Raw genomic sequence first — 23,374 nt, 5'->3', positions numbered from 1 at the left:
CCCGGTTTATTTAAACATTGCTTTATCCACTGAACATTTCAGTTGCATTTAGCAGCTGACCATCTACAACTTTTTTTTTTTTTTTTTTAAAGCAGCTTTCACATCGTTTCCGTATAATTGCATTATGGGAGTTGGATTTTTATGTCTCATCCAAACCGCACGTTTTAGTTTCGTTACGTCAGCTAGAGAACTACAGCTCCCGGGGATCTTAGCAAATGTTACACGGATGTGTTTCAGTTCCTGGCATTGTGTAGGAAGGACATGTGAGTGAAATCATAAGGAGATCTATGTTGCATTTTATTTAACTAAAATTGGCTTTTTATTTTCTATTTACATTTTTTTGCTAGTTGTGCAAATTATGTTGTTATTTTACTAGAACATAGAACGTTCGGAGCACGCCAGGTTACTGGTTATGAAACTAGCGGTTGTGAAATTGTCTAAATCTATAGTTTAACGTGTCAGTATCCCGCATTCATACAATACGTATAATTTAGTTTTTTCTTTGTAAAAGGTGAAGATGTAGACTGAGACCGGGTAAACTTACCCGATGTTACACCGTGTAATGAGAGCAGGATGCTGCCAGTACTAATATCATTTAAGTATGAATAAGCTTTTCTTATATAACCCCCCCCAAAAAAAAAAAAAGTTGCGCTGTCTCTATGGATTTAGACAAACGTGAGTACTAGAGGATTGTGATTGTGTAGTGATAAATGGCATTGATTTTGACAGACGTTGCATTAAGTAGTTTATTCTATAGTATTTCTGTCATGGTTAACGCTTGACATTTTATATTGCAAACATGCTAAAATGGGCATTTGCTTTTGTAACAGAATACAGTACAACGCCAAAAGGAAAATGTCGAGTCTAGCAGCTGGTAGTTGTGAGTCCACCAAGACCCAAGATGCAGGGGAAAAGAAGCCACTTAAACCCTGCTGTGCCTGTCCTGAGACCAAGAAAATAAGGGATGCCTGGTAATTGCGTGTTCTTATTATAACTGTAATTCTACCACATAATTCAATTCTGAACACGTGAAATGTTATTTACTGTGTTGTCATTTTCTTAAGGTGGTATCAGGATAGGGTTAAAACAAGAGTTTTCACTGACCTTCCACAAGACAAAGGCAAGTTTGTGAAAGTTACTCAGAAGGACGTACAGTGCCTTGCGAAAGTATTCAGCCCCCTTGAACTTTGCGACCTTTTGCCACATTTCAGGCTTCAAACATAAAGATATGAAACTGTAATTTTTTGTGAAGAATCAACAACAAGTGGGACACAATCATGAAGTGGAATGAAATTTATTGGATATTTCAAACTTTTTTAACAAATAAAAAACTGAAAAATGTTCATTGGAGAATGTACTGCATTTCAGAGAGGCCAGGCACATGAAGAGCCACAACATCTCATTGTTTTGCTAGATTAAGCAGTAAAGAATTCAATCAAACAGAATAATGTCACCAGAAGAATGTAGACTAGTGGGTGAAACAAAGACGTGGTTAGAGCTTTTGTTGGTGGAGCAGGAAGAAGGAGTTTTGTTTTAGTTTTTTAAAGTTAGTTACTGAACTGGGATGTAATGCTTTACTCTTTTATGAATTACTGGCAGGGGTTTTAAACCTCTATTTATTTTGCAGTCTGACTTGATACCTTCGAGATTAATGCATAGTAATATGGCATAGTTTAGATAAACAAAAGGTCTATTCATTGCATCAGCACACCTGAATGACTAATAGACACTTATTTTTTTGGTTTTTACCAAAACAAAGGACCACAAAAAAGCCTTTTGATTAAGAAATAAGACTCCTGTTGAGTAGCAGTTTCACCCATTCCAGGTTTTAGTACAAGCCCAGGTGTGGTATTAAAAAAAAGGAGGCTGTGTGGTCCAGTAGTTAAAGAAAAGGGCTTGTAACCAGGAGGTCCCCGGTTCAAATCCCACCTAATAATAAACTCATAGTAAAACCAGGAATGTGTCAAACTGCTATGCAATGGAAGTCTTATTTCCCTTCCTTGCCATCTCTGATTTCATTCACGTAGAAGACTTCTCTCCTTGTACACCTCTGACTTTGGTGCTCAGTGGGAACGGAACAATTTCAGAAGTTGCTAAAACAATTCTTCTCTTTGTGTGTTGCAGTATAATAGAGAGGGGAGAAGAAAGCTGCAAGGATCCGATTGAAGCTCATAAAGACTGCATGAGGTCACTGGGATTCAAAGTCTGATGACTGATCACAAAGGGAAAGCAAGTCTGTTTGTGGTGAGTATTGACAGATTTCGTATCTTTACACTATTAATTTACGACTTTTGTCTTGTTAACCTTAGTTTATGTATGAGACTGGTAGTTGTGCTCTGTCTGTAATAACGTCACAAATCAACTGCTTCAACCAATTAGCACTAAGCATTGCCCTGTGAGAGTTTTTACTTTCCAAATGTCTCCTAGCAGCTGATTTCACTGTGATAACTGTGATCAACAAAGTCTGATGACAAAACATGAAAAACATTCTCTGTAGCACCATATTTAATACATTGGTATAACCATTTTAATGATAAGACCACTTGCTTTCAGTCAGTATATTTAAAATCGGCGCTGTATTCTACGATTCTCCCAATAATGTTTTATTACAGGTGGCGTCCGGTGGAAATTAGCCATTCCACTACAGTATTTTCATCCATTTTGTTTAACCACTTCAACTCCAGATGTAAAAATGAAACCCCTTCCCAGGTACCAGATTTTGAAAATACTAATAATGTTTTCAAACCTGTAATTGCTATAAAATGTTAACATATGATGAATAAAACACAAATAAATGACCTAAACTGTGTTTTTCATTAACCCTTTATGCTACTATATACTACATACCCATGTTCAATATAGAGATAAAAACACGTTTTTTTATTTTTTGTTTGAACAATGAAAACAAACGCTGCTAATAATGCTAATAAAAATAATAATCAGTAAACAGTAATTATCAAATAAAAATCAAACATCAAAACGTGTGCCATTATCGACTTGCTCTGCCATTTATTGAAATGTTCAATACAACAGAACCCGGGGTTGCCTTCGCAACCACTGCACATTTTTCTTGTGTCCTTTCTTTTGTTTTCATTTTCGTAGCAGACCCTGCACCTTTTTTGCGGTCTGTGCTTCCATTGTGTTGGAGGGATAGTCACAAATGCATGTACAGGGCTACTTTGCGAAGGCATTGTGATGGATGTGGCTGCCGCAGACGCCTGCTTCATTGCCTTGTACCCAGTACTGTGTTTTGATAGTGTTTCGTCACAGCACTGCCATTTTAAACCAAGCAGCTTCCCGTTTGCGGTTTTTGGGATTCAGATAAATACCGAATCCATCTCAAAAGATTCTGCCGAATACCGAACCGAAATCCGAATCTACAAAAACTGTCAAGAAAACTGAAGGAAACTGTTGAATGAAAAACATACTGACAGCTACTAACAAGGGACGTGCACAATCTATGAAAAAATATAATAATTATATTTACTTTCATAAGAGTTGAGGGACCTCACTGGAAGGAGTTTGATTGTGGGAAGGCCCTGGCAAAGTTCAGAAATAAAAATTAAAGAAGGATCTTCTGCACATGTAGAATGTAGGGACAGCTTATTTCTACCAGTTTGTTTGTTTATTTATTTATTTATTTATTATTATTATTATTATTATTATTATTATTATTATTATTATTATTATTATTATTATTTGTATTATTATTTAAGAAGGTCATTTCAAAAGACATAATTCTAAATAAAACCTCTGTTGTTCAGAAACACAAGGTCAGTAAACTCTGTTGGCTTGTATAAAAATGCTGTGGCTGTTTAATTCTAAATCATAAAACATATTGACCCCCTCACTAAACTTTTGGTAGGGGGCCAAATTGGCCTTCAATCAGTAAGTCCTGGAGCAAATGCTGCATTTAAAAGAAAAAAAAAAACTCTGTTAATTAGCCTCATGTGTGATATATCAAGTTGGTCCATCTGGTAAAATGCAAGTTGTAAGGGAAGTCGTTTCTGAATTTCTTTTTTCTACAAAGTAAAGTTCAAATTTTCTTTTGGAAGTGGCCCAAAATGGCTCAGAATACATCTAAGAGCATGTACAACCCCAGCCCCCTGGCCAAAAGATTATTTTTTTCCCCAGGAGTTTGTCAAAATGATCATTGGCCACTTTGATCATGCTTAACTGTGATTGGTTTGTTTGTGATATGTGATTTATAAGATATTGTAATTTACATCAACGATTGTTAACATCTGAGACATTAGAATCTTAATGGCTGTTACGTGAGTTTAAATCCGAAAAATCTAATGTATGTTTGTTTGTTTGTTTGTTTTTCTTCCAGTGTGTTCCTGCTGGCTGGGTGGCTGTGAGATTCTGGGATTACCTACTGAAATAATTTATTTCTGCAGATTTTGTATCAGTAAAAAATAACTGATCTCTCTGGAATAAAATATTTCTAACCATTTTTTTTCTTCATATTATTCTGCTATTTCCTTACAAAAATAGGTTTTAATAAAAAGAGCTATCTAAACATTCTTGCCTTGTTTAATTGTATACATTTTTTTCTGAATGTTATAAAGCTACATACAGTCAATATTAAACGAACTTGGATTAAACACATTTCCTAATAATGAATTTTCTGCATGGTCCCGGCCAAATTAGGCAGTCACTTATTGAAAATTACTTCAATAATATGAATTCACTTAACACGACTTTCCTGTTTGTACAAATTATTTTGGAGACCCCCCAGGGAAGAAAAATGTGAATACAATGAAGCGCTCTAGTTCAAACATCAAAGTGTAGAGGATATTGGGGTAATATATTAACCTGCATTCAGATGAGCCCCTCTGTACTGTATTTAGTGCTGTTTTGGGACTACTGATCCTATGATGCGTTTTGAGTTGCCATAATGCTCCCTCATCAATGCCATTTCGATGAAGCAGTGCACTAATTTGCATTATACTTGCAGACAAAGTGGAAGGGTGTTGAAAGCAGTGGATAATATGCCACTGCAAGAAAAATGAAGATGTTGCTGTAGATTTCAACATTCACGCAAACCCTTCTGAAAAAACAATACAGTAACAGGAATATGAACAGCAAGTTGTGAGCGTTTCTGGTTTGCTCAATAACCTTTAATTCACATCAAGAGATCTTGTTGCAAAAGAGTTATACTGAAACCAACATTTCCATAGGTCAATAACTTGGCAATGTGGTCTTTGCTTAGGCTCTCAACGTAGTTTTCAATCTGTACAGGACTCTTGCCTGTGTTTGAATTCACTGCTGCTGAAGCCATGGTGTTGGCTCTTGATGCAAGTGCAACCGAGGCATTAAAACAGCAGATTTACTGCACTGTCTTTCATAGATTCATCCAAAAACAGGGCTAGTGCTGTGTTTTCCACCATCTTGAAAGCTCCGTGATCAGAATGGACGGTGCAGATTTCAAGTGCAGTTCATTTGAAATGTATACTTTTTAAAAGGTCACTTACTGTACAACCACGTTTTCAATAAAATGCACATTACTTTAACATTTATAATACTTTTCATTGTACTGTAATTGAAATGTAATGAGTGTTACTGTAACTTCAGTACACTGATAGTATGCATTTGGCTTAGAATTACTGATGACACATTTTTTTTTGCTGGTCCTTGAAATGATTATTAATGAGAGTTGACTGTATTTAGATAATTGTGAGTACTATGAAAATAAATAAATATTATTTTCATATGACTTTCTAAAGCACACTTGTTTTCAAACGTACAGTTAAGAAACAGATAGGCTAAACAAATAAAATAATAAATAATGATTGAAAAGAGATGCAATTGCATACTTTCTCTCAGTATATATTACTGTATAGTGTGTACCTTAGGATTAATTGCAGTGTTTTAGTTTCAACTTTATAGTAGACTTTTAATACAGGAACAGTAGATACATATGGCTGTCACTCTCCATACATACAAGAAATGTGGACTGGATGGCAACAGCAGCTGCTGGTGCAGAACTTCGCTCTGGCTTTAAGTAGAACAGGCACGCTTAAGTCAACACTACGGTAATAGGAACTATACCCATTTGTTTTAACATCAATGGGGGAATTTTTCTTTAAGAGGTACTCCATGCATGGGCCCTAGCCAACATGTCTTTGCCTTTACTACCCTGCATGGCTGTTAATTAATTGTATAGTTCTCATGCAGTGAAAGTGCAGGAGTTTGACCTTTAAAGCATATCTCACTTTTTAGGAAGGTTGAGCAATGAAACTGAGGCACTGCTAACAATGGCCTGAAGTCTATGGGGTTAAGGCTTTTTAATCAGAAATAAACAAGCATGTTAATAACACCCATCTCCCACTGCAGTCAATTTAGAAATATTATCATGAAAAGGCAGATCACTAAGGCCTCTATATACAGTATGCAAAGGTAAGAAAGTTTGAAAAACAGACAGAACAATTTCATCATAATCGCATGCGCACTTCTCTAAGTATATGTAAAAATGTGTAACAGATAGACATATACATTCAGATGATCATATGGCACTTCATTTATTTCATTATTATAATTTTTTAAATGTTTGTATTATTAATTCACGGTTGTATGTACATTGGATAACATGTGATAACTTACACTTTTTAAGTCAAACAGCATAGTCTGTTACTAACTCTTAAAAGTTACAAGCAGAAAATATAACACTCATAATGACTTTTCAAAATCCCATGACATAAAAGAAATGCCACTCAAACCACTGAGGATTTAAATAACATGCGCCACTTTTAAAGCTATTTTTGGGCACTGTTCCTTTGTGCATAATAACTAAGTAATTATATTTCTTAATTGCTATTTTTTAAAAATCTATTTCAAGTCATTTTGTGTTAAATATACCTCAGTGCCTCTCTTAGTGTTTTAATTGAGGTTATGATGGCCCACTAGATATACAGTATGCTTGAAGGCTTCTCGAGCAGAAGATCATCAGCTATCTTAGTTATATTTAAGCAGTTAACTGGGTACCTTGCAGTCCAACAATGACATTCTGTCAGTTCAGTCCTGTTTATTGCAGCAGTGAACACAGTGCTGTATGTTATTGTTGCTGGGAATTGGGAGCTAGAATGTTCTCTTTTAAAGTATTATGAATGCTATTGACTAACCAAATTTTTGCCATCATTATTTGATCTATTCTCTTGAACAGTAAAAATGTAGGGAAATACATTGTAAATCAATGTACAATTGTATTGTATAGTACTTGGACAATGACTTGTATTACCTAACCTAGATAACTAACTTAGATAATGACAGAGAAAGCTGTGATCCTGTTTGGGTTCAGTACCACATAGAAGGGATCTGTGATTACCAGCCTTATCTCCAATCCAATACATCTGGGACTAGCTTTGGGGACAGCCACCCTGACATCTCAACAATCTTGTAAGCTAAGGCATTCACTGCAGCGGGTTGGATTGGAATGCCATTCCTCCTCTTCAGCACCTGCACCTCCCTGCAAGCATGCAACATTGCTGCATGGTCTGCTAACTAAGGGCACATCCATTACTGACTGCACTCATTTCTAGCTTGAGGTATTCACCTCTATCCAAATTCAGAGCAGATTTAGATCTACAGTATTTGATCTAATCTTCTAACCTTTTACTTCAGCATACCCTTTCCAAAATCCATCAAATTCTATTACTGTACAATATAAGCAACATAACTGCAAGTGGCAAGAGTATACTGTTAGACTTACTGACAGGTTTGCAAGAGTACTTTAGCATGCTTTAATTAGCACAGAAACAACTGCCACTGGGCTCACAAACAAGGCAGCTGTACTGGAAAGCAGCTGCGCAGACCTGCTATCCTGACAATACTAGATCCGTGATAAGGCTGATTGAACATGAATCAATAACAGTGCTTCATGCCATCCTCTAAATGCATGACTACCCCTTTAACTGGGAATGACAGCTAGGATTTGGCATGTTAAGCATTGCAATGGTTTAGATCTGAAACCTGAACCACTGTGTAATCCTATCTATTGCAGCTTTTTAAAAAGGGTCAATGTCCCCCTTGCCTCCCCTTCCATAACAAAAGCAGCTCACAAACACGAGTGACCTATTGCACAACTTTCTGTTTGCTTTGCGTGGATAATCAAGAATCTAGTTTGCCCTCTAGGACAGGATACACCACAGCAGGGCTGATCGAACAGGCATAGGGTGTTCCGCGATGTCTTATCACCTCTGCAAAGCGATGTTATGTTAAGTGGCCTGTCTGCTTTCTATCCACGGCTCATTCCTCCTTGGATTTCAATTCCAAACATGGTTATCCTTCTGGTGTCTCACTTCACTCAGTAATGCCAAGGGATGTGCATTCCAAATTAAACACTGTGAAGAACAAGAAAGAGGGAGAGAGAGGGAGTGAGAAGGAGGGAGAGGGAGGGTAAGAGTGAAAGAGAAAGAAACAAACGGAGAAACCTCAATTAGATTCCGAAGTCTTTCCGGTGGCTAATTAAGTCAGTCGTGTTTTCTTTTTAAATTTGATTTGAAACTCAGCAGCACAAATACTGAGTCCTTGTCAGCACCTAGGAAAGGGAGCAAACCTTTAATCATTTTTTTTAACATAAACCTTTGTATTTTTTTGCAGAAGAAAACCTGATCTTTCTTTGTGTCCAAAATATAATATAACTACTTTTTTAATATTTGCAGAGAAAACTTTTACTTTCCTAAGTGGATTTAAATTTTTTTAAGCTTGGTTTTGGGATTTTGAAACAAGGAGAGATGTGGAAAGACAACTTAACGGTGTTTGAGACCATGATGTATGGGCATTCCCTGTGCACAGAGTGGAACAATGGCACAGAAGGTGCAATATACCAGTTGGGGAACATCATCTTCATACTGGGCTACATGGGGGGCAGCGGGGTCTTTGGTACCATTTACATCTACAGCCTGCTGGCTCCTGGCTTCTTGTGCTATGCCTTGTGGGGCTGGTTGGAGGCTTGTGGGGTGGACATTTTCTCCTGGAGTCTCTTCCTGCTGCTCCTGTGTCTCCTGCAGTTGGTTCACCTGGTCTACCGGCTGCGTAAGGACATCTTTGAGGAGGAGTTTGACAGCCTTTACAAGTGCATCTACCTGCCTCTAGAGGTGCCTGTCCCTGTCTTCAAGGAGATTGTGAAGGGTTGTGAAAACCAGGCCCTGTCCCTGGCAAAGGACCAGAACTACGCTGTGGAAGGGAAGACCCCTATCGACAGGCTCTCCTTCCTTCTCTCGGGGAGGTAGGTGGCAAGTTTCTTAGCATTAAAAAGCATAAAACGAATGCTGAAAGATACAGTATTTTGTTGAGTATATTTAGTATTCAGTGTTCCAGTTTTTGCTAGATATGATTTTGGAATTTCTTAGAACTTCTTTCCTCCATTTTCATATAATTGTTATCTGAACAGAATGCTACACCAGCATGTATTGAATGTTAATTTCACTCATAAGCATGTATGTCAAGTAACCTTATGGGAGTTTATTGGTGACTTGGACATCCTTTTTTGTTAAAAAGTTGGATGTACTTTATAATCTAGATACGCAGCTACAGTGTAACTCAGTCAACCCTGCTTATAACATCCTGTCAACGGACTGTCTAAAAATACTCATCTGAGTGGCCCTTGAATTGACTGTCATATATCACATTGAAACAAAAAAGTAACCTTCTCTATTGCACGGTATTAACTATTCCCCATTTGTTGATGAGAGACAGCTAGTCTACAGTTTACGAGAGAAAAACATACCTTTTCTGATGTATTTTTTCAAGGTCATATGATTTTTGCAGTTTTATTTTGCCTAGCTTTCAGTATTGTTCCCTGTCTATCTGATTTTGCAGTTATATTTTGATTATTAAAAGAAAATACATATTTTATTCCATGTTTGATTTCTGTCAGTGTAGTGTGTTGCTTTGCAGATTTCAGTGACTGATGAGTCTTATAATATGGGTTATACAATTCAATGTATGTCTTGGCAATGGAATTTCAGTGCCTCAGTATCCCAGAACTCGAAAGCCTTGGTTATGAATCTGGATGTATCTTATTCACTACTGACAGTAGAAGCCATGCTTTCAGACTGCATAAAGCACTTTGTGAAAACAACAGTGAGTGGTTGGCATGATGAGGGAACTTCAATTAGTGGTAACTAGGCTAACTTATTAACCTTGATGGTTAGATTAATGATACTGCAAGTGGCTGCCACATTTTGAGGAACATTGGTAATGATTGAAGAGGTTAAAGTATTTACCCTTATGGAAAATAAAACTGAATGAAAGAGCCAAGCAAGAATCATATATATTTACTATTAAAGCATATGTTTTATTTGTTTTATTTACTATTATATAATATAATGTATATTTATATATATAGGGCATTTGTCCATTCTGACATGGGTGCAGTGTTCCAAGAGTAGACATTGCACACAGTAAAGTATATACTGTATAAAAAAGCTTTTGATACAGTTTGACTGAAGCACACTGTTGCTGTTTCTCTCAGGATCCGGGTTTCCTTGGATGGCCAGTTTCTCCACTATATTTTCCCATACCAGTTTATTGACTCTCCAGAGTGGGAGTCTCTGCGACCCACAGAAGAGGGGATTTTCCAGGTAAATATCACTGAGAAAGATGAAGATTAAAGATGAAATAGTCACAATCAACATAAGATTGAACATTCTTGGTTGTTTTGTAATTATTATTATTATTATTATTATTATTATTATTATTATTATTATTATTATTATTATTAATTAGTCATTTAACAGACGCTTTTATCCAAAGTGACTTACAGAGACTAGGGGGTGAACTATGCATCAATAACTGCTGCTGCAGAGTCACTTACAATAGGACCTCGGTTTTTACATCTCATTATTATTATTATTATTATTATTATTATTATTATTATTATTATTATTATTATTATTATTATTATTATTATTATTATTTAATTCTTAGCAAACACCCTTATCCAGGGCGACTTACAGTCGTAAACAAAATACATTTCAAGAATCACAGTACAAGTATTAATACAATTAATACTCCTCCGAAGGACGGAACACAAGGAGGTTAAGTGACTTGTTCATGGTCACACACAGTGAGTCAGTGAGAACCTCCTGGTAACAAGCCCCTTTCTTTAACCACTGTACCACCAGGCCTCCTTGTGTTTTTGTAACTATGTATTTTAAACTTTAGCAGACACTCTAATATGGTGTACTCTTGAATAAACAGATTGCCGACTACACCAACCCCTATTTCTAGTGATAGAGAGATTCTTCAGCACAATACCCTCACAATAATATATATTTGACACAAAGAAAATTATTAAAATGCTAGCAGAACAGTTTTCTCTTTTAAAACTACATATCCAAATCCATGGCTTAATTACCGATTATAGAGCACACAAATTTAAAATATGATCCTTAATTATTTAATATTTTAACAGGCAAAACTAAACTGAAGAGACTAACAAGAACTGTTGGATGTTTGATTATATATTGTAGGTGATGACATATAGATGATGCGGATGTTGGAAGTTACCTTGATTTAATGACATACAGTAGTTTAAGTGTACTTCTGGGCATGAATTACAGTAGGACCACATTTCAGATGTAAATGTTTTCAGGTTTAGCTACCTTGTATGATTTTTTTACCTTCAGAAAAAAATACTTCTGACCAAAGCCCTATACATAATCTCTAGGTGACCTTGACAGCAGAGACAGACTGTCGCTACATAACCTGGAGGAGACGAAAACTCTACCTCCTACTGTCCAGAGAGAGATACATTGCTCGCCTTTTCTCGGTCATGCTGGGGAATGACATCACTGACAAGCTCTATTCCCTCAATGACAAGCTATTTGTCAAGAGTGGCATCCGCTTTGACATTCGCCTGCCCAGCCTCTACCATGTCCTGGCCCCTTCCACTAGCGAAACAGATTGTGAGAAGGGCCACGAGCAAGGAGATGCCATCACGCCAGACGAACAAATGACACCGCCACTGTCTGCGTCCAGAAAGGCTGCCGCTCCCCTGCCTCATTCTAGCAATCTTTCCCGGGACCACTGGCCGACAGACACTGAGCTGCCCGGTGAGGATTCTTCCAGTCTGATATTGGATGACTTTGCAGATATGACGGGATCCTTTATGGAATATGGGAGTGAAAGAGATTATTTGAAATAGGGGTTTTATAGGAGCTAACACTATGACCAGTTATTAAGTCACATGTAAGTACACTGCCTGCTCAAAAGGAAATAAGTAAACCTTTCTAATACACTGTTACTAATCTAGCTTTGATTTATGCTTCTGCTAACATTAACGTTTGCTAACAGGAATGTTTTCCTGAGCAGTTTAATATAACACTGGGATATGTCACCAAGAGAGTTGCAGACTGCAAATGCTATTTCCTGCTGAATCATTTTTTGTGGGCAATTGTGCAAAATGTGGTATTTTAAAAAAAAGTAAATAAAAATTAAACACTTAATATAAATAGATTTTCAACCTACTTGTACATGAAATGCTAATTTTGTTTTCCATCATACTGTTGTTTTTCTTATTCTTTTGTTTTCTGTTCTGTCTTTTACTGCTTTGTAACAAAGTAAAATCGGTCAATTGATGTCAATTCGGACACTTTCTAACCAGCATTTCAGATAGGAATACTCCTGCCAACAGCTCATGCTCATTTTGTTCAGATGTGTGGCCTAGCATGTTTACTTACATGTCACTTACAGTATGTTTAGAATTAACTGCAGGTAATATTGGAACCAGTAGGTATAGCCTTATAGGTAACTCTAAAACAATTTTTGCCCATTTGCCCAGATTGCATGTTGGGTGTGTTCCTAGATTCTGAGACTGATTACCGGAACAGCTGAGGAGGATCCCACTATCTCATTCAAGTGACCTTTAAATATTGTTTTCAACAGGGCTTGTGAAAGAAGAGATCACATATTCAGCAGCCGCTGGCACTGTTGTACTCAGCTGTGCTTGCCAATGACAGTTAACAGAATCATTTGTGTATTTAAAAAGGCCACCAATTTAATCTTGGTTCTACACTCAGCTGTGTTAGGGTCAGTGTTATTTTAATGCGGTAGAACTGAAGCTACAACATAGTCTTTGATTTCCTAGTTTTAGCAGGTAAGATTATTTGCCTCTTATCCAGTGTTGACATTTTTACTGCCGTACCAAGTGCCGTACAGTATATATATATATATATATATATATATATATATATATATATATATATATATATATATATATATATATATATATATATATATGTTCACTTGGTATGACAGTATGGCAGTAAAAATGGTACATATGACCATTAGTGTTGATAGTAAATGTTGGGGGTCACTATTGCTTGCTGTAAGTTCAGATAAGTGAAACGTTTTGGAACAGGAATCATTTCTTGTTGATTCATGACGCTTTACAAGTGTGGTCCCAGAAATGTGTCCTCCATATGTTTCTGCAGGATTGTGTAGCGCAGGCACGATAAGATATGCAGAGAAAAAAAGATTAGAGACTGACAGCTGTAGTGCAAATATCTAAGTCAATCTAAGGGAGGCAATATATCCGGTCTGTAACTAACAAACCTGGCTTTTTTGTACAGCGGTTAAGATCTCGGTCGTTACTAGGCACAGAATTTGCAACATTGTGCATTGGATATGCCTGTGTTAGGAATGCCAGTGCTGCTAGAATCTGCTACATTGATACAGACAACCCCAGACTATCACCTACTGTGGAAAGTCTGAGGATGAAAGTAAAGCACTGGTGCAATCCTGACTCACAGGATGTAAATGAGGTGATGCATTTGAAGGGAATACATCAGGTTTGTAACTGCTCATAAAAACCTCGGCATCTCGTTGAAATCTAGCCCGGTAAAGGTATCAACTACATTATGAAGCCTTCTTCAAATTTGGCTATTATGACTATATCACCACACATAATATAATAATTTAAAAATTGTGATCTCAGTTAGACCCAATTTCTTGAGCTGGTCTCCAATACCCTTGACTTTTAAACTAACAATTGACTAACAATTGACATGACACTAAAAAATGAATTGACATGACACTAAGCCTGAAATGAATATGTTCTGCAGTTCTGCAATGGCACATAATTACTACTTGCTTATGCATACTTAAAATGGCACTAGATTTAGATTTTCTTCCTTTACTTTTATACTTGTTTAAAATACTGCCAGATAGTCCTGACAAGATCTAATTTGACTGTCTTCATGTATCTGTTACCATTTTACTGAATACATGTATACAGTAATCAAAAACCTATTATTGTTGACCAGTGATTTTTTTCTCCAATTAATTTCTACTTCATAATATCATATAGAAAATGCTGTCATTTCTCAGTGATCTCTTGATAGCATGATACTTACAGATGCAGAACAGAAAATACACTGTTTGAAGCTATATTTGCTTTGCAGCTGCTGTGCTGAATGTTGTACTGTACAGAGTTCAAAAAGTATTACTTACTGTTGGTGTCTCCTGCGCTGTAAAATACCTTTTTTGCCTTTTCAATTGCAATTGCTTCAGTGTTTTATTCACATGTTCATAATCAGCTGGGGAATTCAGCTAAACTAATTCTTTACGGTCATAATCTGCACCTTGTGCTTGCAAGGGCGGCTTCTACTTAAAAAATGTTCAGCAGAAAAAAAAAAATACCCCAATTACTAAGCGCGCCTAAAAATACTATGTATGGAATGCGTCAGGTTGCATTCCCTGTGGATAAATAACCCAGGACATGTCATTTCACACCAATGTTAAGACTGAAGAAGATGTTATGAATATACACACTGTAGGAGACAACAATAGTGAATAATGAGATTGTTCTAAACACTACGCAATGTTGGGTATCACTTTACAATAAAGTAAGCTAACCAGTTTTCTCTCATCTGTAGCTGGTGAAACCCCACCAGGAAGCTTTCCAAAGCGTTTTCAGAGAAGACGGGCACCTCTGGCTCCCACTGAAACCCCGGAGCTCTGAGACCCACCAACCCGACCAAGACACACAGATGGACGTCTGCTGTTACTGAGGGCAAAATAGTTGCACAACTTCACAATTCATGTCCACAGAACCTCAACAACAATGAGCTTTAACTGCACCCCTGCACAGTTGTCCCTCATTCTTTGATTTGATTTACTTGAAGAACTAAAAAAATGGCACAAGTATATAACATTAAATGAATCATTAAACACCTGCTAGTAGTTATTTATTTCAGAATAAAAGTGTACAATATTAAGGCCACGAAAACTGCTTATTGTTATAATGTTTATGTACTCTTCAGCTAAATTTGGCACTGACCGTTTCAGGGGAACCATATTAAGGTTTATATCTGCTGTTTTTTGTTTTCCTTTTAAGATTTCTACTAAAGGACACTCAAGAATGTTTTGCTTTATTATAGAACTATTAATAGATATTCCAATTTGTTTTAACCAAAGGAGAGTTCTTTATATATGGGGGATGGGGGGTAAAGTAGGTGGGACTGGGACACAAAGACGATCAAGTAACGTAGACTTAAGGTCACACAATGAAAGTGGCTTGAAGGTTCAAACATCTTGGCTGTTGACCATCAATTGGAAACAGCTACCATATAAGAAAACTTGTAAGAATGTCATTTTGTCATAGAACACAAGCTTAGTCAGGCCCTTTATGTATTGAACAGCCCCAACAACCTCACATTTTTTGTTAAATAACCCAAAAGGCAATACCTATTATTGAAAAATATATTAATGTATTTCTAAAATAAAACTGTTAATGTTCCACAGCTAGTAACTCACAACTTAGGCACACTTTTGAGTGTTTAATATAATCCTTATTTTTTTTGTAATATTTTAGTTTGAGTTGACTTTCACCAAAACTAGCATTTTGTCATAAATGATATATCTGGCCATATTTATATGTGATATCATGTGTCTACACTAGCTATTTACTGTTTTTTCAAATAAAGGAATACAATCATATATTATTTTAGATTAATAATTCCAGACCTATCTTCTTCCATATTTGTTTTAGGGAGATTACAGCAAATTTTAGGGCAAAAGTTCTGGTGTAGAAGCAACACATATTAATTAATAAACTAACACTACATACTGACATCTGATTAAATGCCACAACAAGGTTTACAGTATGTGCACCACAGAACCACTGCTCACCATAGCAACGTTTTCTGGGTTATGTCATACAGCTGCAGGTTTTCTAGGAGACTTGGTTTTAAAGCAATAAACACATTACTTTCAGTTCTACTTTGTGTTGTTTTATCATTGCAGTTTCTTTTGAATATAAAATTGCACTAGGTAGATACAGAATTAACATGTTGCAGTTCTGTAGCAGTAACCAAGCAGAAGATTTCCCCCGGCTGCTCAAAGACAGCCCTGAGCACATATTTATGCTTTTTTGAATTACATGAGAGTAGCTGTTGTTTACTTCATGCTTATACTGACTTTCACCAAGATAAAATGAGATAATAGTGGCGGGAACCAACCAAGACGTAGCTTCCAGGAAATGTGGATTTCCTAGTGGCCTGGTGTTGATGGCTGAAGTCTAATGCTGGCTCCAGGGATCAGCCTATTTACAGCTTCCCTGGCGCATCAGCACACACAACGGCAGCGATGCTGGCTCCAGGGATCAACTAAAGTGCGGCCTCCATAGTGCCTCAGCATGGGAGAGGCACATTGCAGGGTCATCAGGTGGGCACCTCCCATCTTTGGTGTTTCGTCAACTAATTCATGAAACCTCAGGATGGCTTGACAGTGATGCTGGTGGGAAAATAAGGCACTGGCCAACATCTGCCAGCTGGCTGCTCTCCTGGACGGAGGAATGTCGTTTTCTGTGTGCAGCTATTGCTGATATTGACGTGAGCTGCTGATCGTATTACACCGTTCTTCCAGTGCTAATGCTAAGCATCGCAGCACCTGGTCATGACGTCAAGTGAAGCAACCCTGGATCAGAGCCACCTTCATCCTGTAATTATGCATATTCACCATGCTACATCTGTAGAATATTATTACAAATGCTCTACAGAGTCATGAAAGTGAGACAGCACACCATGGACAGGCTTGTTTCACACTGGGCTACATAAATGTAGGGGAGGTCCTTTTTTTATAAATAATAAGTAGGCCAAGGCTCAGTGCAAGAAAACTCCACAGCAGCTGTAGCTTACGTTCATTATCATAGAAAAAATATTATTATCAGGAATTGACATATGGGATTAGTTAAGCAACTTTATAAGCATTATCTGAAGAGAAGCAGAATACAAATTAAATATTAGTTTTTCAAGAAGACTTGCATGAATATTTTTTTTTTTTAGGATCGACAATACAGAAAAATGCAACTACTGCATAACATAAAAAAGGCAAACTTCTATTACTTTACATTACTTCTTTAGCATACACATTGAACTGGGTCAGTGAGGCCTCCGATATGTTGGTTTTTGTTCAGGGATGTCTTGTGTTATGAACTCAGTAGTTCTTTCCTAGTTACAGAGCTTCACAAAGTCATGGGACCATGGATTGCCTTCCTTAAGCTCAATGTTCTCAATGCAGAGAGATTCCTTCCTGTAGCAATAGAAATCAGATATGATAAGGGTACTATGTCTTCCAATGTCACTGTGCTTTAAAAGGATATAAAATCCATTCTTGTAAAGCAACATCCCATCCTCTTATAAAAATGTACATGGTATAACACACAAGGTTAAAAGAAGATTGCAAATGACTATAACAGTGGCAAATATCTTTTTTTTTTTTTTAAATGTAGTCGTTGCCAATTATTTTTATTATTTTCTCCCAATTTGGAATGGCCAATTATTTTTAGGCTCAGCTCACTGCTACCACCCCTGCGCTGACTCAGGAGGGTGAAGACGAACACACGCTGTCCTCCGAAGCGTGTGCCGTCAGCCGACCACAGACTCACCATGCAGCCACCCAAGAGCTACAGCGTCGGAGGACAACGCAGCTCTCGGGCAGCTTACAGGCAAGCCCACAGGCGCCCGGCCATACTACAGGGGTCGCTGGTGCGCGGTGATCCGAGGACACCCTGGCCGACCTAAACCCTGTCCCCATGCTTATTTTCCGGGTTGCTGGAAGCAAGAGAAAGATGTTTGCCACCATCAGTAACATCAGTAATCATAACGATTGGCACTGGAGTCTGGTGACATAGCAAAACCTAAAGACAGCAGGATAAGGTTTTTGGCTCTCTGTCAAATTATTATTTGAAGAGCTATTATGATAGCTCTTCAAAAGGCTTGACCTTTGATTTAAATAAGTGACGTCTTGAGCTGGTGTACTGCCTAGTGAAGCTGGTGGCAAACATCTTCCTCCAGCAGCTGGAATCAGTGGAGAGTCGTGTAATCGTGTAAATCCTAGAAGTCACAATTTGGAAGGGCATTCCAAAGCTTGCTGGTTTGAGTTATTGCAAGCAACAATCACTGCATCTGCTGTCAGTGAAGTTATTTTGTGGCTCGCTCTTCAATGAATCCAGCAACTAGGAAATTCCAGGGTCAGGTGACAATTCTGTTTAATATATATTCTTACCTGTCAGAAGGGACTTCTGAAATGCAGATTTTCACAATGTTAATTTCATCTTTTCGGTAGAACCGAGTGCCTGTATTCTTCAGTTCAATGGAGTCTATTTTACACAGCATTGTTGAGTGAGCCATCACCATTTTAAACCCTGTAACACCTTTCTGTCTGAAACAGGAAGATAAGAAATCAGAATGAATATCTGCTCTGTATATTTTTGCACCATGTTTGGTAGATTTTGATGATGACCACAGATGGAATTACTCCTACCCTACACAGTCCCTATGACTAAAGTCTACTGCCCACCAAGACTGTTGCTACTAGGAAGTCCAGCTTGAGCCTGGTTCGAAATCACAACTGCCTTTTTCTTGATCTGTATTGCAGATTCATAAATGACATGCATACAAAAGTATACAGTGCTCCTCATCATTTCACAATTTCACAGATTTGGTTAATTCACAGTTAGACCACAGTCAGTGTACAGCACTAAAAATGTTTTATGTAATAAAACCCTTACACTAATTCAGTATATTATTTTTTTAATATGTAGGTCAGATAGTGAAATATAGCATCAGTGTAGCACTGTAATTAGCATTTATGGTTATCTCATTTTCACATTTGATTTTATTTGCTTTAAACTTACAGTTTAACCTGGCTATGCTACTGGGTAACCCCTTTACTCTTGAGAGTCACCTGGATACGACTGCTGCTTCTCAGTTGACTTACATGCAGATCCACAAGAATGTGATGAGCTGAATAAAGAAGACACAGAACAAATAGAAGGCTTTAGTCGGATGGCAATGTAATCAAGTTACACAGTTTGCAAGCGAGCATCTTAGCATAACCACTGTTTTTTCAAGCTCAGATCTCAAGCTTATATCCCATTGCCTTGTATTCCCCGGCGGATTCAACAGTATCCATAATGATGGTGCATCACGCTGCTCATTACACACGAGGGCCTTGCTTTTCCACTTTGGGCAAATTGCTAATGTAATCATCTACCATGGAGTGGGCAATTTGCCTGCACTTTGCCCACAATGGACAATACAGGCAAAGGTCCCATTTTGAAGCTATTTTGAAATTTTCTGGAGCAGAATAAAACAAATGCAATGGTATTAGTTCCAGCAAGGAGCACTGTTCAGAGTAGTTTCCTGGTCAGTTTTATACCATTCAAATGGTTATAGTCTTCTGAAAGCTTACTGCAAACAAGGACACCACACTGTTTCCCTTTTTACAAACAATTGTTTCTGAATCATTGCTACATAAATTACAAAGTATCACAGCAGAACGTCACACCCACACTGACATACTTTTCACAGGACACCTCAATAATCAAAAGCAACAAAGATACAGCGAAAGCTGTACAAAGAGGCCGAACTTTGCTGGGGACCGCAAGTGGGGCGTCACATTGGCTCTGATACTCCCGGGGTGGGGGATGGGAAACCAGCAGGGATTGCTTCACCTCATCACGCAACAGCAAACCCTGCTGGCCAGACACAATTTGTAGATTTTATTTTTCACTTTGACATTATGGACTTTTTTTGTGTTGATCAGTGGCAAAAACTCCTAATTAAATCCATTTTGATTCCATGTTGTAACATAATAAAATGAGGAAAAGTCCAAATGTGGAAAAGTCCAAGAGCCGCTGTATATGATTAGGAGGCTGACCATTATACTGCGGAACTGTCCATCCCCACACTGAACACTGTTCAGTGTTTTCGTAATTTCAGAGTAATCGCATTCATGGTTGTGGTGTTTCTTGTGCATTGCTGCAAAATGTAATTAGTAAGTATTCCACTTTAACATGGCATAGCATGAAATACATTCATATGATTGTACAGAAGGGCAAAAAGGATAGCTGGTGCAAATTCCCATATGGGGCACCACCAACACTTGATTTCTAACCTTTTACCTTGCTGAAAATGTAGTGCTAGGCTAATGGTTATATTAAACAGTAAGTAGCTTCAAATGCCATTTTGATTTCTTAACTATTATTATTAACCCTTTACTATTCACGGCGTTGGCAATCGTTCTGAGAGATTCAGGGTTATGTTGCTCCAACACTTATCTTTCTACTCCAGTGTAGCATGGTAATCAAATAAGATAACTAAATCTGTTCTTGTTCAAGACTTATTTGAAGAGTAATTTGGTAGAGGTATATAAAAAAAGTTATCAACTATTATATTATTTTTTAAATGTTCATTGTATATCATTTTCTGTTACAGCTATTACATCCTGGTAACTTCTGTACAGTGAGACATAATTGTCAAAGCTTTTATTAACATGTACATGTTACAAAAAACCTGAGTAGTAAGGAAACCTTGAATTATAGTTTCTATTTTCAGTGTGTATATATTCAATTTTATTTTGAGATATGTTTAGCCTTTTTTTGGCCTTTTGTTCTCCATCGTCTGAAAAAGTGACTTGATTGGCTTTTTGTGGCATTTCCCAAAAGTAACTCCTCTAGAATTCTGATGTGTAATACATTCCAAGAACTGCTAAAATCATGTGAGTAACATACCCACTCAACACAGCTCTAAACATACGAGAGCTCTCAGTATGGTGAAATTGATAACCATGACATATATCAACTGTTTGTACAGATTAGTACAGAGTATAAGAGATGTCAATGACTAGTTTAATGAAAAATTGAAAAATGAAAGTGGTATTTTAAACCTAGATGTCATTGTATTAACATGTAAGGCGTTAGTTACTAGATATTAAGTACTATAAATTAAAATGATCAATTTACATTATCATGGAATTACTTCTGTACCAATATTTATAAGGCGCAGATTTTGTTTTATGTGCACAATGTGACAAAAGAAAATCTACAGAAACACACACAAAAACACACCTGTCATATCAATAAAAGATCATATTGCTCAATTGCAATTACATGTCCTTCCAAAAATGAGGTCACATGCAAGCAAGCACTTCCCAACATTGTCTTGTACCAAGTTTCATTATAAGTGGTTCGATACGTATGTAAAATGAAAGAAAAAGAGATCACAACGTCATGTATCAACATCGTGTGCAAAGTCGCATATTATATGAAATGGCTATTCAAAGTTTCTTGAAAACGGGATTCCCAAAACAGAGTGACATATCTATGAACCTGCATCTTTGTACGTCCCCAAAAAATGCAAGTGGCTGACATACAGGTGCTGATGTACAGACAAGATCCCCTCCCCAATACATTTTGTGCAAATCACATTTTGGGGTAAAGAGCTTTGAGACTCTAACCCATCGGATCACCTGCAGTAGAAACTCTATGAATACTTACACTATGACGTTTGTGACGTAGTGCAACCAGGCTGGTCTTTTCCTCCATTGATCTGATAATCAATATGGCCAATGGGAATCCTTATGCCAAAATCTGCACAATAATAACAAGTTCTGATAAATCTACAGGCCTGAAACCCCCATTCCTGAAGTGATTTCAGATTACTGTTTTTTTCTTTAAGCTTTACTGGGACTTAAATCCACAGCTGCAAACATAAATTGGGAACAGTTGTCCCATTGTTGAGCAAGGTTTGTTTTTCATTACTGTTTAATAACATTGGGTAATGTGGAATTTCAGAGACTTGGAGGCGACTGCTCTGTATAATTTGATTCCATTTGCTGCCACAAAAATATCCTTTTTGATCTCTGTCTATCTAAAGGTTTAAAGTGTATTTATTTAAACAGCACCTTTTACACAGTGTCCCAAAGCGCTTTACAATACAATAAAATCAACAAGAATACAGTAGAACTGAATGCAGAGTTCAGAAAAAATATTAAGATTGATAACAAGAGAGGAGTAAAATAACAGTTATTAAGCAACAACTCAATAATCAAAAGCAACAAAGATACAGTGAAAGAAAAACATACAATAAAATTGATTACCATATTAATAGACTGATACAGAGAATGGCTTTTACATTTGCCATAGTTTACAAAGATGATTTTAAATGCGTTACGTGGTAAAAAAAAATAAAAAAAATAAAGGGGATGCACACTGCACCATAGATGTCTTAAGATCCCCAAGCAATCATTACTCATAGCATTTCTAATGGGATCAGTTCATGAAAATCTAGTCACTAGGAGTATATTCTCTGAAACTCATTTTTGTATTACTATTAAGAATCTTACCATTGAGTGTTTTATCAACAACACTTCAATACATTCTGGTTACATTTTTCCATGTGCCAAGGCTAGAGAAATCCAGTGAAAGCAGATGCAACATTTTCCACAAGTATGTATTTAAAACAGGGCAGGAAGACCTTACTGTCCATATCAGTGTAAATGGCCTCCACAAAGAAAGCATCACTGGGGTCAAGGCGCATGTCTGTACCTGCTTTTGTAAACATAGGCCCTGTAGCATCCAACCCTGGAATTACAAAAACAAATGAGAGCGTGTGTTCTACAAGATAAAAGCCTGTGATAGCACTCAGGGCCATTGTACGCACATTGGATATTGAAAAACAAAATGAGTACATCTGTTAAACATTCACTCTCACGGTTACACAATGGGGCTACACTGGATGCAGAAGTAACAAGGTTGAAGTTTTGTTTCTAAAAACATTTTAAAATGATTTTTAAATGATTGTGATGATTTTCTTATAAAATATCTACAATACTTGTTTTTTTAGTGCAAAGAAATCCAATTTCAAAACTCCTTTGGGGTTCCCTCGTTTTTTTTGTTTAACTGAAATCACGGATGTGGTGATTCTCATACTTCAGGAAGTATTTTATTTGTTTTTTTTTGTTTGTTTTTTTAATGTGCAGCAGCAGTCGTATTCTTTGAATGCCCTATTCATACTCAGTGGAGTGACCCAGTGATGCACTTGCATGTGACAATGAGGCATTCAATATATTTACATATGCTGTA

General features: G+C 37.1%; 3 protein-coding genes across 7 annotated transcripts; 2 read left to right on the top strand and 1 right to left on the bottom strand.

Annotated features, from left to right (window-relative positions):
• The first annotated feature begins 167 nt into the window (after positions 1–167).
• Positions 168–4,526, top strand: LOC117407377 (cytochrome c oxidase copper chaperone-like). 3 transcript variants are annotated; one of them, XR_004545045.3, is made up of 5 exons: positions 282–675; positions 831–971; positions 2,125–2,244; positions 2,613–2,709; positions 4,334–4,526. XR_004545045.3 is itself a non-coding variant. In XM_034012357.3 (4 exons), the coding sequence occupies exons 2-3, from the start codon at positions 856–858 to the stop codon at positions 2,207–2,209; spliced, it is 201 nt and encodes a 66-aa protein (XP_033868248.3). In that variant the 5' UTR covers positions 168–263; positions 831–855; the 3' UTR covers positions 2,210–2,244; positions 4,334–4,526. The 3 variants fall into 3 exon arrangements, 2 of the variants coding, with proteins under 2 accessions (XP_033868248.3, XP_033868247.3); XM_034012357.3 differs by lacking the exons at positions 282–675; positions 2,613–2,709 and adding an exon at positions 168–263; XM_034012356.3 differs by lacking the exon at positions 2,613–2,709 and having other exon boundaries at positions 285–675.
• A 3,809-nt stretch (positions 4,527–8,335) lies between these two features.
• Positions 8,336–16,221, top strand: LOC117406776 (popeye domain-containing 2-like). Of its 2 annotated transcripts, none has more exons than XM_034011074.3 (4): positions 8,336–9,229; positions 10,478–10,586; positions 11,675–12,059; positions 14,883–16,221. In XM_034011074.3, the coding sequence occupies exons 1-4, from the start codon at positions 8,736–8,738 to the stop codon at positions 14,966–14,968; spliced, it is 1,074 nt and encodes a 357-aa protein (XP_033866965.1). In that variant the 5' UTR covers positions 8,336–8,735; the 3' UTR covers positions 14,969–16,221. The 2 variants fall into 2 exon arrangements, with proteins under 2 accessions (XP_033866965.1, XP_033866964.1); XM_034011073.3 differs by having other exon boundaries at positions 11,675–12,195.
• A 914-nt stretch (positions 16,222–17,135) lies between these two features.
• On the bottom strand, positions 17,136–22,999 carry LOC117406698 (phospholipase A1 member A-like). Of its 2 annotated transcripts, XM_059029112.1 has the most exons (5): positions 22,636–22,999; positions 21,788–21,880; positions 19,228–19,253; positions 18,514–18,669; positions 17,136–17,538 (listed from the first exon to the last, which is right to left on the bottom strand). In XM_059029112.1, the coding sequence occupies exons 2-5, from the start codon at positions 21,833–21,835 to the stop codon at positions 17,457–17,459; spliced, it is 312 nt and encodes a 103-aa protein (XP_058885095.1). In that variant the 5' UTR covers positions 21,836–21,880; positions 22,636–22,999; the 3' UTR covers positions 17,136–17,456. The 2 variants fall into 2 exon arrangements, 1 of the variants encoding a protein (XP_058885095.1); XR_004544979.3 differs by lacking the exon at positions 22,636–22,999 and having other exon boundaries at positions 17,142–17,538; positions 19,145–19,253; positions 21,788–22,595.
• Between the last annotated feature and the right edge of the window lie 375 nt (positions 23,000–23,374).

The sequence above is a fragment of the Acipenser ruthenus genome, chromosome 8, assembly GCF_902713425.1.
Source record: "Acipenser ruthenus chromosome 8, fAciRut3.2 maternal haplotype, whole genome shotgun sequence".
In the NCBI taxonomy this organism is placed as follows: domain Eukaryota; kingdom Metazoa; phylum Chordata; class Actinopteri; order Acipenseriformes; family Acipenseridae; genus Acipenser; species Acipenser ruthenus.
This window is presented reverse-complemented; position numbering and strand designations above follow the sequence as displayed.